The sequence below is a fragment of the Sparus aurata genome, chromosome 21, assembly GCF_900880675.1.
Source record: "Sparus aurata chromosome 21, fSpaAur1.1, whole genome shotgun sequence".
Lineage (NCBI taxonomy): Eukaryota > Metazoa > Chordata > Actinopteri > Spariformes > Sparidae > Sparus > Sparus aurata.
This window is the reverse complement of record NC_044207.1, coordinates 9,790,793-9,805,584: the sequence shown is the minus strand read 5'-3', so window position 1 is coordinate 9,805,584 and position 14,792 is coordinate 9,790,793. Positions and strand designations below refer to the sequence as shown.

At 46.8% G+C, this 14,792-nt stretch overlaps 1 protein-coding gene across 1 annotated transcript in view; it reads left to right on the top strand.

The window, feature by feature from the left end:
* Positions 1 to 10,961: 10,961 nt before the first annotated feature.
* The window catches only part of ephb3a (eph receptor B3a), a 35,781-nt gene continuing 31,950 nt past the window's right edge, over positions 10,962 to 14,792 (top strand). Inside the window, exon 1 of the mRNA XM_030403480.1 lies at positions 10,962 to 11,567. Coding sequence (XP_030259340.1) covers positions 11,504 to 11,567 — 64 coding nt within the window. The 5' untranslated portion in view covers positions 10,962 to 11,503. The remainder of the gene's footprint in view (positions 11,568 to 14,792) is intronic.

Sequence of the window (14,792 nt, the reverse complement as noted above, 5' to 3'; positions counted from 1 at the left end):
CTCACGTTCCACGATGGAATGATCCTCCACCGAAGGCACGAGGCAAATCCCCGAAGAAACATACAGCAGGTTGCATCATGGTGTAATATTCCCCCTGTCCTCGTGCCAGATAAAATTACTGTTTCTCCGCCCAAAATCTCAAGTTTGTGTAACAACGAGGCTCTGTGTCACCACCCGTCGCCAGGGTGCGGAGGAGAGGAGGCCTCGGAGGGGGCAGACAGTCACAAGTGCTCATCATCATCACCACTACCTTTAGAGCTGGCTGCGGAGTCACCTCTGCTATAATGCTACATGGAAGTTGCTGCAGCCTGCAGTCCTCCCAGAGGTTTGGTCCAGCTACTCCGCTCAAACATGAAATACAACTTTTTCTCAAGGCGTCTTGACACACACACACACACACACACACACACACACACACACACACTCACTCGGGGCACGCGGCATCACGCTGACCTCATTATGAAAAGGTTTCACGGAGCCTTCGACCCACATATTGACTCCTCTGCTTTTCTTCTCAACTGAGGCCGGTGAGGTCACGCTCGGTGGGTACCCGGGGGAAAGTAACGTCCGTTTGATGCACAGCTCCAACAGTTGGTGGAGGCAGTAAGACATCTGTGTGAGCGGGCAAACACCAAATGAATACAAGCTCATGGAAGGTAGAATGGATTCTTCTTTTTTTTAAGATTTTTTTTGGCATAGACACCTTTATTAAGCAGTAGACAGAGAGGAAATACCAGAAAGAGAGGGGGATGTGACATGCAGCAAACGACCTCCAGCCGCAATCTAACCGGGGTCGGCTGCATATATGGCATGCGCTTTAACCACTCGACCAGCTGCGTACCTAGAATGGATTATTCTGTCAGGTTTGCGTTCTTTAAAGTCAACGTGTCAGCAGGCGGACGTCTTTTCACTCATCCGGCAAGTGCAGAGCAACAAGTGGAATCTCATCGGTCTTGTTTGCGTCACGGTGACGTTCATTGTCTAGTTGTTAACTTTGTCCGTCTGCTGGTTCATGCTGAGCACTTACGGCACGGTGGGTTTATCAGAGCTTGTTAAACAGCCGCCTGCTTGCCGAAACGCTGACACTGAACCACACCGCACAAAAAGCTCAGTGGAGCTGCAGAGTCAGTGGGAAACCTCTGTGGGTTCAGAACGACCAGAGACACTTCTTATTTGCCCAACATCAGACTGACTTGTTACGCTCCCTCTTCCATCTTTAGTCTGACCGGTCACAAGAGACCGACGTATCCGGTCCTCGGCGCTATTGGCTAATTGGTTGTCCCTCCGCACTGCTCACTGGATCGTCCGCTTTGTAAGACCACCGCGTCATGTCACGATGGCTGACCAATCAGTCAAGTTGATGGATCGATGAAAAATAGAAAGCAGTCGTGCAAGTGTGGCGACGAAGAGAGGAGTGAGGGGATCGCTAACTACAAAATGGGTGGGAAGAAAGCTGAAACAAGGACAGCGCATAGATCATTATAAAGTTGTTTAATGCTGGCGGACTGTTCCTTTCTTCGTCAAGGGCTTGAGTCGGATTTTTCTGTGACAGTTGAAAGGATGTGACTTTGTGCTTCATGCGCAAATTCGTCTTCTCAGTGTGTCTCTCCGTTCCGCTAACAGATAGCAACAGTAGCTAACGTTAGTTGAGAAATGGAGTCCGCTAATGCAAACTAATGACCGGCTTCGAGCGCCGCACAGATGTTCCGCGGAGCACCTTTAAAAAGTGCATTCCCAACTTGCCCCAGTCTCTAATCACGTCTTTTATTTTTGACACTGAAGCAGCTGTAATCGTTATTTTTACAAAAACAAGTACCAGATGTGAATGGGGTCAGTGCCAGTGATAAACCTACAGAGAATTATAGCCGGACTCTCTGCCCCGCTCAGCTTTACCGAACTTTACAGTGAGTTTCAGCTCATTATTTGGCTGTGTGGCTCAAACTTTACTGTTTAGGTTCACTCTGGCCGCTCTCAGGGGTTGCAGCTTTTTTTGTTTGTTTTTTTTGACGAATAAAAACTGAACTCTACCTGTTCAGCAGCCAGGCAGACTGACACAGTTAGTGAATGGCTCACGAGCATGGTGGAGCATTTAGCAGCTAAAGGGTGAAATGTGACTGATAAGATATGACAAGTGAATGATTACCATGCTGATGACTTACTGTATAACTGCCAGATGTGAGGACTACGTATCGACTTGAAAGGTAATGATATTAAGATATGTTAACAAAGGAAATCTGACGAACAATTAGCATTCCACTGCTTTTATTATGTGCGCCGAAATCCGTCATACTGATGCTTTTAATCAAGAATTAGATAAATACTTCTTCCATCACTGAGAACAATCACCCTGTGATGCCCAGTACAAACAAGACGGGCATGATTAAGGAAAGTGAAGCGGCGTCATATTTTGGGTTGATTTTTGCTCGCCCTGATCATCAGGGGTCTTGCCAGGAAAAGGTCAAAGGACGTCTTGTGCCGGTTGAATTAATCCACGGGGGAACGGATGAGCAGCCTCTGCAGCAGTCTGCTCAGCCTGCCTGATGATTTTTGTGCTGGAGTAGACCCTGAAGCGGAGGCTGCTGCTGCTGCTGCTGCTGTCTGACTCAAATCATTTTACAGGTTGTGCTGGGTGAGAGAATACTCTCTTGAAGTGTGGACCTTTGGCTGGAAGGACTGCCAAACCAAGCCGGGACACGCCAGAGCGCCGGACAGTTTTGACTCCAAATGAGGAGTGTGAGAAGCAAAAAAAAAAAAAAACGACTGACACCAATTTACTCAACCTGTGGGGTGAAGTGGAGAAGCTGTTAGAGAGTGCGGCAGACACAGCTTACCTGGACACCCGTCGGGGGAAAATCCAAAGTGATGAGCAGGTCAAATGCCTTCAGGTTTATGTAGCTACCGAACATTACCATGCATTAATAATAGATGTAGAAAGAGCTTTAGATGTCATGTTTCACACCTGTATGTGCGAGAAATGCAGCATGACCAGAACGTGAATTACGTTGCGGGTTCGCTTTGCATTCAGCCAGCAATCAGAGGGATCAGCACACCTCTAGTGACATCTAGTGACACATGAGTACGTCACTCTGACCTGCAAAGAGTGGAACCGTTTCAGGAGTCCGGTCATTTCTTAACAACCAGCTCATAATTAAAGGTGCAGTATGTAGTTTGGGGGAAGACATTTCAATCAGAAGAGAAATTTTCTGTTTGCTGCTTTGTCTTTTGAATAATCAAAGTTACCTTAAAGGGTTAGTTTTGTTTTTTTTAAGTGGGGTCATATATAGTACGTATCTATAGTCGATCTGTTTCCTACCGTAATCACCGATCAGCGCAGCCTTGGTTTGGAGAAGTAGAGAGCCACTCCAGCCCAGAGGCTCAGCTTTGCACTGCAAAAAAGCGAAATTAACCACCTAAAACAAGGCTCACCTGAAAAAATTTACATCAGGTCAAGTGTACGTTGTATAGGTAAAATTCCCACCGCTTTTGGCACTACATTTTCTCAACCGCAGAACCCCCGTATCCCTACACATGAGCGCTAATGCGGAAGGATACGAAGAGTTAAGTTTCGTTTTTATCGAAAGTAAACCTATCGTCCAGCAGCTGGGCCTCGAGCTGTATTCCGCCGCTCGCAGATCAGCTGTTGCCCAGTTACGCTAATGCGTAGGGGTACGGAGGTTCTGCAGTTGAGAAAATGTAGTGCCAAAAGAAGGCACGGTCTGATGGCGATGTAAAGCGGTGTGAATTTTACCTACACAACGTACACTTGAACTGATGTAAAAAAAATTAGGTGAGCCTTGTTTTTGGTGGTTAATTTTGCTTTTTTGCTGGACCCCGTTCACTGCAGTACAAGGCTGAGCGTCTGGGCTGGAGCGGCTCTCTACTTCTCCAAACTGAGGCTGCGCTGATCGGTGATTACGGTAGGAAACAGATCGACTATAGATATGTACTTTATATGACCCCACTTCAAAAAAAACGAACTATCCCTTTAAAGGACATCACAATTTCATACCGTTTTACTTTATATGTTTATATACATGGCGGACCCTGCCACCTTTCCAGCGTCAAGTGGGATATTCCTCTGAGAACAGCTTGATTATTCAAGTTATGGGAAAGGTAAATATTTCTGAGCTTGTATGATCACCTCATTAATATTGTGAATATTAAAATTCTGAGATTTGATTATGTCTCTAAAGCCACGCAGGCATGTTTACAAGACAGAGGCAGCATCTTTCACTGTCCGTCCTCTGTTATCTAATTTGTCTCAGTCCTCTTTGTTCGTGTCCCCGCTCCATCTCAGCTGATGAAAAACAATTGTCTGTATTCATTTTCTGCCTCCACTATTCCCTTTCCCTCTCCTCGGCCCTCCTAAGGGAGCCCAGTTGGCTGCGCTCTAGGCTGGTGAGGGAAGTGAACGCTGCAAAATTAGCAAACACGCCAAAGCCAGTAATTGTTAAATTGCAGCAAATGGACCCCATGTGAGCCAGGCAAATAAACTCAGAAATCAACACAGCTTACCCAGACCCAGTTTATCTAAATTCCAATAGTATGCTCAGTAATGGAAAAACACTGTAGAAATGCCATTTCAAATAGACCCCGATGTAATCCCCAGCCCACTGGGGTCCATTTAATCAATGCTACAGACATGAGCATAGAGGAGGAACAGTCTGCAAATGGAAGTGGAGTTCTGAGTCAGCTCGCAGGAGATTAAAAAGTAGAGGTGGATGAATAATGGAGGAGGAGAATGGTGGGAAAATTGCCGAATGTGGCGAATCATCAATAACGCCTCCTGTGAATAATTCTTGAAGGAAAAAAAAGACTTCTGCTGAAACTGTCTGTGCCCACTAAAATGGAATTGTTCTTAATTAGTTTTTTGCTGTGTGTTGCCTCACTCTCCGGACAGGCACTCTTTATTTCACATGCAGGCTTCCGCTCGCTTGTGCCTCAGATTACCTGCAATCCCGAGATCTCCAGCTGAAATCCTCCATTATGCAAGCTCCCATAAAATAACTGACAGCTTTCCACTAATTAGCTGTGAAGTTTGCGAGTCAGAGGAAGTGCAGCCGGTGTTTTTGGTGGAGCTCTACACCCCCAACCAGGAGCCGGGGCTGACACTGACAGCTTCACGAGGAAGACTCGATTCGGGAGCAGTTTCAGACAAACACGGCGGGCTCCCCCGAACCAACACCAATTCATATTTAATCAATCAGCGGTGCACAGAACAACACGCTGACAGCCGTTTGTGAAAAGCCCAGCAGTGCTCGTGCCCTTAAGCACCAGCTAACAGCCAGCTCCCTGTCTGAGCGTAATCATGTATCATTACTTCTGCAATCAATGAAGCAAAACGCCACTCCTGCACTATTTCATGTCGTGTTTCGGCGGTGCTCGTGACGACTGCGAGCTCTTTATTTTGGCCTTGTTAGCAAACAAGAAGCTCAGACAGATATGACAGATATTCAAATATATGCAGAATCGTGTGAAAAACTCTCTGGGCAAAGTCTTTTTCTGATTGTTTTTACCTCATTATCTGTCAGAGTTGTCCCCCATTAACTTGGGGGACAACTCCCAGAGTTTGTTGACGGATCATTGCCAGTTTCCTCTCATCCGCCGCCCTAAAGAAAACAAATCATCGACGCGCTCTTCTTATGAACTGAGTCGATTCTGTTGATTGTGCTTATATTTTCACTGTGACGTGTAGCTCAGAGGCTTTTCACTCGGCGTCAATTAAATGTTGTATTTAGATGGGGAGTTCGACATTTCGTTGAAATTTGCTTGTTCGCTTTCTTGTTAATGAGGAGATTGATATCAGTCTCGTGTTTTTACAATATATATAAACTACAGCCTGCAGCTGGTTAGCTTCACTTAGCTAGTGCAAAGACTGGAAACGGGGGAGAACGGCTAGCCTGCCCACGTCCAATGGTAATGAAAGCCTCTGACTCTATAGCTCAGTAATGACTTTGTTAAATCCTGTTTGTTTCGGCCGTACAAAAAACCTAAATGTAAAATGACAATTTGTGGTGGTAATAGGGGTTGTGTGTTGGGCTATGTCTTAGTCCAGCCCTATGATTTCATGCTAATATAAGCTAACCGGCTGTAGCTTCCTATTAACCATCATAAGACATAGTTTCCAACACGTCGACATATCAAAGACTGAACAGGTTGATTGTTGGCGACTCCCAAAATGACATTTATCACTGTTCTCAGAACAACATGACATTTGCAGCGTACTCACAACAGGTGGTTAGCTTTAGGCACTAGAACTATATGGTTAGGTTAAGGAAAACATTGTGGTTTGGGTTACGTTACGTTATGTTACGTTACGTTATGTTACGTTACGTTACGTTACGTTACGTTACGTTACGTTACATTGTTTGCAGGCTAAAAGAACGCACTGTTTGCTTTCAGACATGAACCTGTGCACTTCATCTGCCGCTCCTCACTTCCTCCTTTAGAGATGTAGTATTTATGACAGCCACTAGAGGTCGCCACGTAAAAGCCTTTTCATGCCACCCATACATCGATGCGAGTGGATTTCAAAAATCTATCTTAGACCAATGAAATCCTTCTTATTTTTCGGCTGATGTCCATTTTGAAATGAGAGAAAAACTCACGGGATATGACAAACACCTCCTCAGTAGTAAAGGACAGTGTATGGCTCCCAGCAGCTGGGATACACCAAAGATGTCAATGTAGCCCATATTCACTTGCTTACGTTATCCAGTATGTTGGTCACGGAAAGGGGCTTCTGGGCTCCAGAAGGAACTTACTGGGCTTCATTCAATGAAAAGTAAACGACAAAATCTGATTGTGAAATGTACTTTTTAAAGTTTCGGTAAAGGAAAATGGAGCACAGCACCGTGGATAATTTGTACCCCACCCGTTGTGCATACTTACAAATTCACACGCACATTTTCCGTATTGTCGCACTGCAGTTTTGTGTCGCGCTGGTGGGAGACAGCTTCAACAGGAGACATACTGTATATGTGGGTCTTAATAAGCTGCTTTCACTGTCGACCTACATGTATGTTGTGATGAGGACCGGCTAGCTGTCGTTAAATAGGGTACAGTACGTTCAGATAGCAATAGAGAAGGTGAGAAGAAGTCCTGGAATACAAAGAAATAAAATGGAAATTTGACTGCAATTCGGTGACAGCGGGGCTGATACCGGCTGATCATGTGATGTGATGGAAAGCACCAGAACAGCTCCCAAATGGACCTTCGTGTTGGAATTCAGTTAGAAAAGTTTGTACAGCAGATGTGTGGTGGAGCAGATTACTGTTACACATTCCCAGAAATTGTTGATTATTCTTTAATGGATTGAGGGAGTCCTGCAACTATCTTACGTAAGCGAATTGTTCCCCGCTATGTCTTGTAAATTATGCATCCACGAAGAATATGAATCATAGTTATGAGTTGTGCTTTTAGCTTTTATGTACTTTTTCTTTTATCGAAACGAAGACAAAGAAATATACACCATACATCGGGCATGAGCGTTAAAACACCAGCAAGGCACTTTCTGCATTTGCGTAAATTTCATAGAAAAATGGCTTCATGGAAATATGTGTTCAACATAAATCCACAGCAGCATGCACGTGCGTATCTGTGTTGATTGTACACACGGTGCGGTGGACTGGACGGACTCCATAATTCACAAGTAGTCTGCAGGAGACAGTCTGGCTTTGTGGAGATGTTCTGTCATCTCCTCTTGTCAGCTTAACACCGCCGCCCCACAGAGCTCGTTTTCATTCCCTCCACTTCATCCTCGGCTCCTCATGTCTCCTCTCCATGCTCTGTAAAATATGTATTTTTCCCCCTGAGCCCGGGAACTGATTTCTCATCTGCAGCAGGATGGGAAGACTCTCCAGAGCTGCAATTCTTTATTCCACCTGTCGCAGCGACAACTGAAGCACACACAATCCCGGTCCAGTCGGCAGCTTAAATCTTGGGATTTGACTGCCAGTTCATCATGTTGGAGGCTGGAGGGGTTGCACTAAAAACGCAACACCTGAAGATACAGTGCGGACGAACTGGAAGGCATGCCTGCGTCTGCATGAGGCCGTTTTTTGCAGTCGGAGAGATACAATCAGAGCCTTTTTCTCTGCACAAGGAAAGCAATTGTAAAGGGCTTGGCACACTGAGAGCCCCATCAGTCAAAATTTGGCTTGTCAGGATATTTCAAAATAAGAGTCATAATGAAAACACACTGTGCTGTGTACGTTTAGGATACTGTGGGGAATTCAAGGACTGCTGCAAAAGCTACAATCATTAGCAGGTTTGTATATTTTGTCCAAAACACTCCGTTGGTCTCTAAGGAGCCTTTTAAGCACACACAAACAAGTCATCTATGAGAGATTTTTAACAAATAGCAGTCGCACAGCATCAGCCACCGCCGTCACATATCATCATTTACACGACCTGTTCATGATGACTATACTGAAGGACACTGGCTGACGGATTTTTTTTCCCCTCTTGGTCCGAATAAAGCTGGTTAAAGAGAGCTGTCCATCACTGGTTTCAGTAGTGGAGGCTGACCCAAGCCTGCTGGGAACTGAACTGTAGTTAATTAGCGCACAAAGCCTGGGGGACAAAGGAAACTTTGGGGCGGAGGAGGTGAGGGAGGGAGAGGGGGTAAAGCTGGGGGTCTTGAGTTTGAAGCACAGTGGGACGTTTTTTGGGGGTTGAAAACTTTGCATGTGTGTGTTCCTGTGCCGGGGAGTGGGGGCACGCAGAGGGATGAATTAGCAGTGTGAAGGGGAGCCTTGTCCCTGAGCTGAGAGCGGCTACCAGCCAGCACACACACACACACACACACACACACACACACACACTCTCTCTCTCTCTCTCTCTCTCTCTCTGCTGGGACCCTCCAGGGGACAAAAGAGTGGGTGGGTCTGGTGGAAAGGGACCTAAAAGACAGAAACTGCAAAAGGTCGACGTAGGACATGAACTAATGGGGTTGGGCAGTCTGTTTTGCACTGAAGATGTCACTTTGATGAGCAGTAACTGTATCTTCTGTCACAAACCCCCTCCGAGAGAATCCTACAATACAGTCTGTTCCAGCAGTCCTTTCTTGGGGCTGGTTTCAGTCGACTTTTATTTTGATATTGATCTGAAGCCTCTGAGTGGTGTCCATCAGCCACACTTCAGGCTGGTCAGACAAAGTAAACTCTGTGGATTTTCTTTGGTTAACTCGCCGAGCGTGGCTCAGATCACAGGTGGTTATTGTGCACTATCAGCCTCTGAGGCCACTCAATAACCCGCGGGAGGCGCTGTACGTCCGCTGCTATCAGAGCTCACATCGACGCTCCCCGCCGCCGCGTCCACAGTCCATTTAATGCCACAATTGATCGGCATTTAGCGGAGCGTCCAGGCCGGTGTTACCTGCTGCCAGGACGGACACACACTGCGGGCTGGTGGCCGCTTCAGTCGGCCGGCCAACCAATCAACCGGCCGGCGGGCCAGCCAGCCTCCTCCTCCCATCTCCTCCCCCTCTCATCTCCCCCCGCCCCCCGCCAGATGCGTCAAGGACCAAGAGTCGACCAGGCCTAAACCGGAAGTGTGGCACTTTTGACTTCAAAATAAAGGCGTTACATATGTTTTTCTGTCTTCTTTTATTCATTCATTCATTCATTCATTCATTCAGTCATTCTTTCATTTTTAGGTGAAAGTCACTCCAAAGAATCAATTAGTAATGGGTTAAATGTAGCCCTACGCCAACCTGATAAGTGATGTCAGCTGCTGTGACATCAGCGTGAGGTCATCTTCTGTCCACAGCCGCTGTTTACTACCAGGTGTGACTCACCTTTAATAGCTGTTTACCCAATATCTATACGAGGTGTGAAAAGAACGTGAACAAATAAAGATAATACAAAGGAAATGTTGTGGCCACAGACACAAAAACTGTGAGAAAGAGGCTAAAATATTGGCTGACCTTAAAGGTGCACAATTGTTTTCGGTGAAAAAAATCTTGATCAGAAGAGAAAGATATTCATTGACTTTTTTTTTTTTTTTAAGCCTAAACAAACTAAATAATTAAAATCATGGCTGAATAAACTCAGTACACTAACTAAACTTAAAGGACAACACAGTTTCATACTGTTTTACTGTTTTGTCTGACTTAAATCCTCTGAGAACAGCTTATTCTTAGTTTGTGTTTTTACCTCATTAATACTGTAAATAATACAATTCTGGCTTAACTAATGTACCTGCTTTTGGAGAATAACAACATATAAACTGAATCTGAATAATGATCTGAAGAAAGTGCACATGTTGCTACCTTTTATAAAAATACAAATCCTTTATATGAAGATAAGATTAACTTTATTGATCCGATGTACGGATGCTGATGTGACGGCAGCAGCAGACACATGGGAGCCTGTAGAAATGTCAATTTTAAAAGACTAGAATACAGTTTTCATTAATTTGAAATGCGCACTATGTAGTTTCTGGAGAAGAAACTCAGAATGCCAATATTTACAATATAAATGAGGTTATAACACTTACTCAAATGCACTTATTTTTTCCCATAACTGATTAAACAAGCTGTTCTCAGAGGAAAATAAGGTCCCCACAACACTGGTTGAAGCTAGAAAGGTGGAGGGTCCGCCGCATATAAACGTATAGCCTAAGTAAAACAATGTGAATTTGTGAGTTTCAGTTTGTTTCTTCAGCTGATTCAGTCATGAAAACATAGAGAGTTTGTTAATTTAGTTTGTGTAGGAATAATGAATCAAATCAATCAATGAAGATCTTTCTCTTCTTACAGTAAAATATTCCCTAAAACTTAATATTGCACCTTTAAAGTCAAAGGCGAGGCTGCCGTTTGCTAAATCTTACACACTTACGTCATGTTGTCGGGAGCTAGTGCGCGTTGTCCCATCAATGTAGTGATAAATGGCGTGTGCTATTATTTTGAAAGTCCTGATCGGAAGCCCGACGCCCATCGCGCGCGCCTTGACGCCGCCTGCGCCCCCAGCCCCCTCTGTGTGTCTCTGTCCCACTGATGCCATTCCGACGCACATCACTCGTAGGCGAGCAACAGCCGCGCGGAGTTGGCCAAAGTGGACTACAGTGGACCCTCTCACACGGACAGCGCTTCACCCCGCCTGTCTCCATCCTCTGCCCGGCCGGAGGGCAGCAGCCCCGGAGATGCGCCCCTGGACGGCGGCTGCGTGTCGGTAAAGTGAGCTAAAGAGAATGAGAGTGAGGCAGGGCTCAGTGTGTGCAGCGGCGGCGGGCGCAACTCGCGGATAACGGGACCCGATTGAATGCAGCGCGAGGGAGCAGCAGGAGCAGGAGAAGGAGCGCTCGGTTCTTCCTGAGGATTGTGTGCGGGCGGGAATGGGGCGCAGAGAGAGCCCCGCATCACAGCTGAAGGCATGAGAGCCCGGAGAGGAACACAAAGCTCGGCTGCGGCGCTCCGTGTGTGAGTCTCCATCCGTCTATCCATCCATCCATCCGAGTGGGTCCAGTCTACACCTTTCTTCATGTTGCAGACGCCTGGTTTATGACGATGGATTACTTGCTGTGGGTGTGCAGCCTCCTCGTCCCCGTGGTGCTGGCTGTAGAAGGTACGTCGTTGTGTGTGTGTGTGTTTTTGTTGTTGTTTTTTTTTAACATGACTGTACACCCCTCACTACTTTTATGTCCCGTGCATGAACAATGGGGGGCTGCTCGGACGCAGTAGAATCTGGCAGTGAAACACCTTATTGTGTGTGTGTGCGTGTGTGTGTGTGCGCGCGCGCGCTTGTTTTTCTGACAATTTGAATCATACGTGGTCCCGTCCATCCCGTCGGTCCACAGAGCTGATCAGTCATTAAAGCTGCTGCGGTGGATGGAATTACATCTGTAAGCAGGACTCCATTCATGTTTTGCTTAATTAAAGCTGTTAATGTAATGCGGGCCCGCTCTGTTAAATAGGCAATTCCGCCGAGCATCAATTTGCTCTCTGATTGTAATACACATGTATCATCAGCACGCCCCGCTCCCTCTGTGTGTGTTTGGTGTGTGTGTGTGTGTGTGTGTGTGCGATGCCATTCCAGTGTTTGCATTGCGGCTGAAGGACTGCCCTGTTGCTATTGTCCCTGTTGTTGTGTCACACCCACGAGCTGATTGAGGATGCCCACCTGCCCCACTTTGTGTCCCACCCCAGGGCGGCACAGAGGTTCCATTCACAGTACAGATGTGCCGCCCTCCCTCAACACACAAGGTGTTTTCAACCTGCTGCTGGGGCTCTCCCACCAATCAGTGGCGTGGACTCTTAATACCAAAAGACTGGAGCAGATCAATCCCCCCCCCCCCCCGAAACACCACAGGGACACACATGTGAAACACATTGGATGACAAGTGCGAATTAAAGGTCAACGGTTTAACAAGTGTGCTGCGGCCCCCGAAGCTCCCCCCATCATCCGGGGGGAGTGCGGCTCCGGGGGAAGAAGCCCACCCTCGCCAACCACCCACCCACCCCGGTGACTCCTCTCTCTGAGCTGTAGCTACATCTCACTGCCTCGCCTCCTTCTCTCTCCCTCCCCTGTCCAATCTGCCTCTCCTGGACCGTGGCCAGCCCAATCCCTCATCAATTCTGGTGTCAGCGAGTAAATCAATGCAGCGGCAGCAGCCCCCTCCGGGTCCCAGTGGGCTCCGGCGGCGCGGTGATCAGCCCCGTTTCCCCAACTGGACCACTGGCTGTTACTCAAAGCTCAGGGGTTAACAAATGTTTGCCCTCTGAGGATAAACATGAAGGGCAGATCATGGGATGGGTTTGAATGAAGAGGAGGGGGGTGCGGGTAAAGGGAGGGAGGCCCCTTTTCTTGCAGCGAGTCTTTGCACCCCCTTTATTTAGCCGCTCGCTCGGTGGATATCAACACATGGCTCGAATCTGGTATCGGTTTATTTATTTTTTCTCCCTTTCAGGTTGGCAAGTGTTTGCGCATGGACGATGCGAGCTGGACTGCAAATCGAAGTGTGTGCTTATTTACAAAAGCCCCGGCGATGACAAATCTCCAATTCACACCAGCAGACTGCAGTGAAAGCCTCAGCAACTGTGACAGCTTTATGTTGCATCGCTCTCATTTACAGTCAGCCCTTACTGTACTCTTATTTTTAAAAAGGCCGTAAAACCAGACGGATGACCGCTCAGAAAGCGTTTTGCAGGCGGATCTGCGGGGTCGAAGCAGTACTCGTCGGGTTTTTCAGGCGCCGACACACAGCTTCTCTCACACTTTTGTCCTGCTTCCTTCAGAGCAGGATATCAACAGGAATGATTACTTGTTGACCTGTCGAAACAGACTCAAGCAGCCCAGAAGAGATCTGGAATTAGGTCAGCTTGACTTGTTCAAGAAGTGCTCAACAAGCACCGAAACTGGGCATCACACTCCACTGTTACCACCGTGATTTATGGAGAGAGACAGGCCCGAAAGTACGAGTGAACCCCTGCGTGGAGTGAGCTCAGAAGACACGCTTTTTCCTCTGAGCCGGAGCAACTGATCTCTCTTCACACTGATTTTTGATCATCCTCTCCGCCCGCTGATGATGATGATGATGATGCTCGGCTGTTAATATTTCATATGTTTGCTCGTTGGCAGTGTCAGCGCACTACAAGGCGAGGCCTTCCCTTTCATGATGCACACCCCGCTCTCGCAAAAATAAAAAAGTGAATAAAACATTAGCATGTGTGAGCTCCCAGAGCGCGTCGACAACGCAGAGTTGTGTGGCATTTTGGCTCCGGCGGGCGATCGGGAGAAGGAGAAGAAGGGGGGAAAAAAAAGAAAAAAAAGCTGTAAATGCCACGGGGTGGTGATGCTCTAAAGTTCCCACTGCAGCATTGTTTTTTTTACCCCAGGGGCAGAATGACTCCACCGCTGCTGTGGTTTTTATGGGAGAGGAGCGGGAGAGAGGGGGGCTCCTGGATGTGAGTTATAGCAGCCAGGCAATCTCAGAGGCATTGTAAATTTGACAGAAGGGGGGGAGAACTGTGGAACAAATGGGATCTTTTTCAATCTTAACCGGGCCCTGGGATTGCGCGAGTCGACGATAACACACTTTGGTGAACAGAGTTGATGGTGAACGCTAACCTCTTTCAGACTGAAGATTTGAGTGTTTTTAGAGCAGCCCATGAGCCTGGACTCAGATGTTACGCTTGAGGATGTACAGCGTCGTCCTCTCCTGCCGGCTGATGATGGTGCTTGTAAAAAGCATCGTGATTCTTTCAGCGGCCACTGTGTAGCTTTGGAGAAGACATTCCAACTCAGAATGTTCATATTTGCCGTATTAAGGAGGTAATAATACTTTGATGTATTTATCTTTCCCATAATTGAATGAACAAGCTGTTCTCGGAGGAAAATAAGGTCCCCTGAACACTATTTGAAGCTAGAAAGGTGGCCACATATAAAAAGTAAAACCGTATGAAATTGTGTTGTTCTTTAAAGTCAGTTGTTTATTCAGTTTATTCAGTCATAAGAATAAAGACAGTTTATTTATACTATTTTTTGTAGGCATAAAAAAAAATATATATCCTTCCTCAAAACTAGATAGGGCTTCTTTAAAGTCAAAGGGCAAAGGTCAAGCTGGGATAAAAAAATAGCACCCAGAGAGCTGCGAAGGATTCAGTCTCATGCTTGAGAGTGCCGCCTGGCTCATACAGAGGCAGGACGGTCACCCTGTGGCAGGTGAAGCCTGTTTTAAAAAGGAGCATCGGCTCAGACCTGAGGTGAGCCGAGGCTCAAGCAACTCTGCCTTCCGTCGCCTCCGGGAGAGGAGAAGGGAAGAGGTGACGCAGCGGATCAGACACCCAAGGG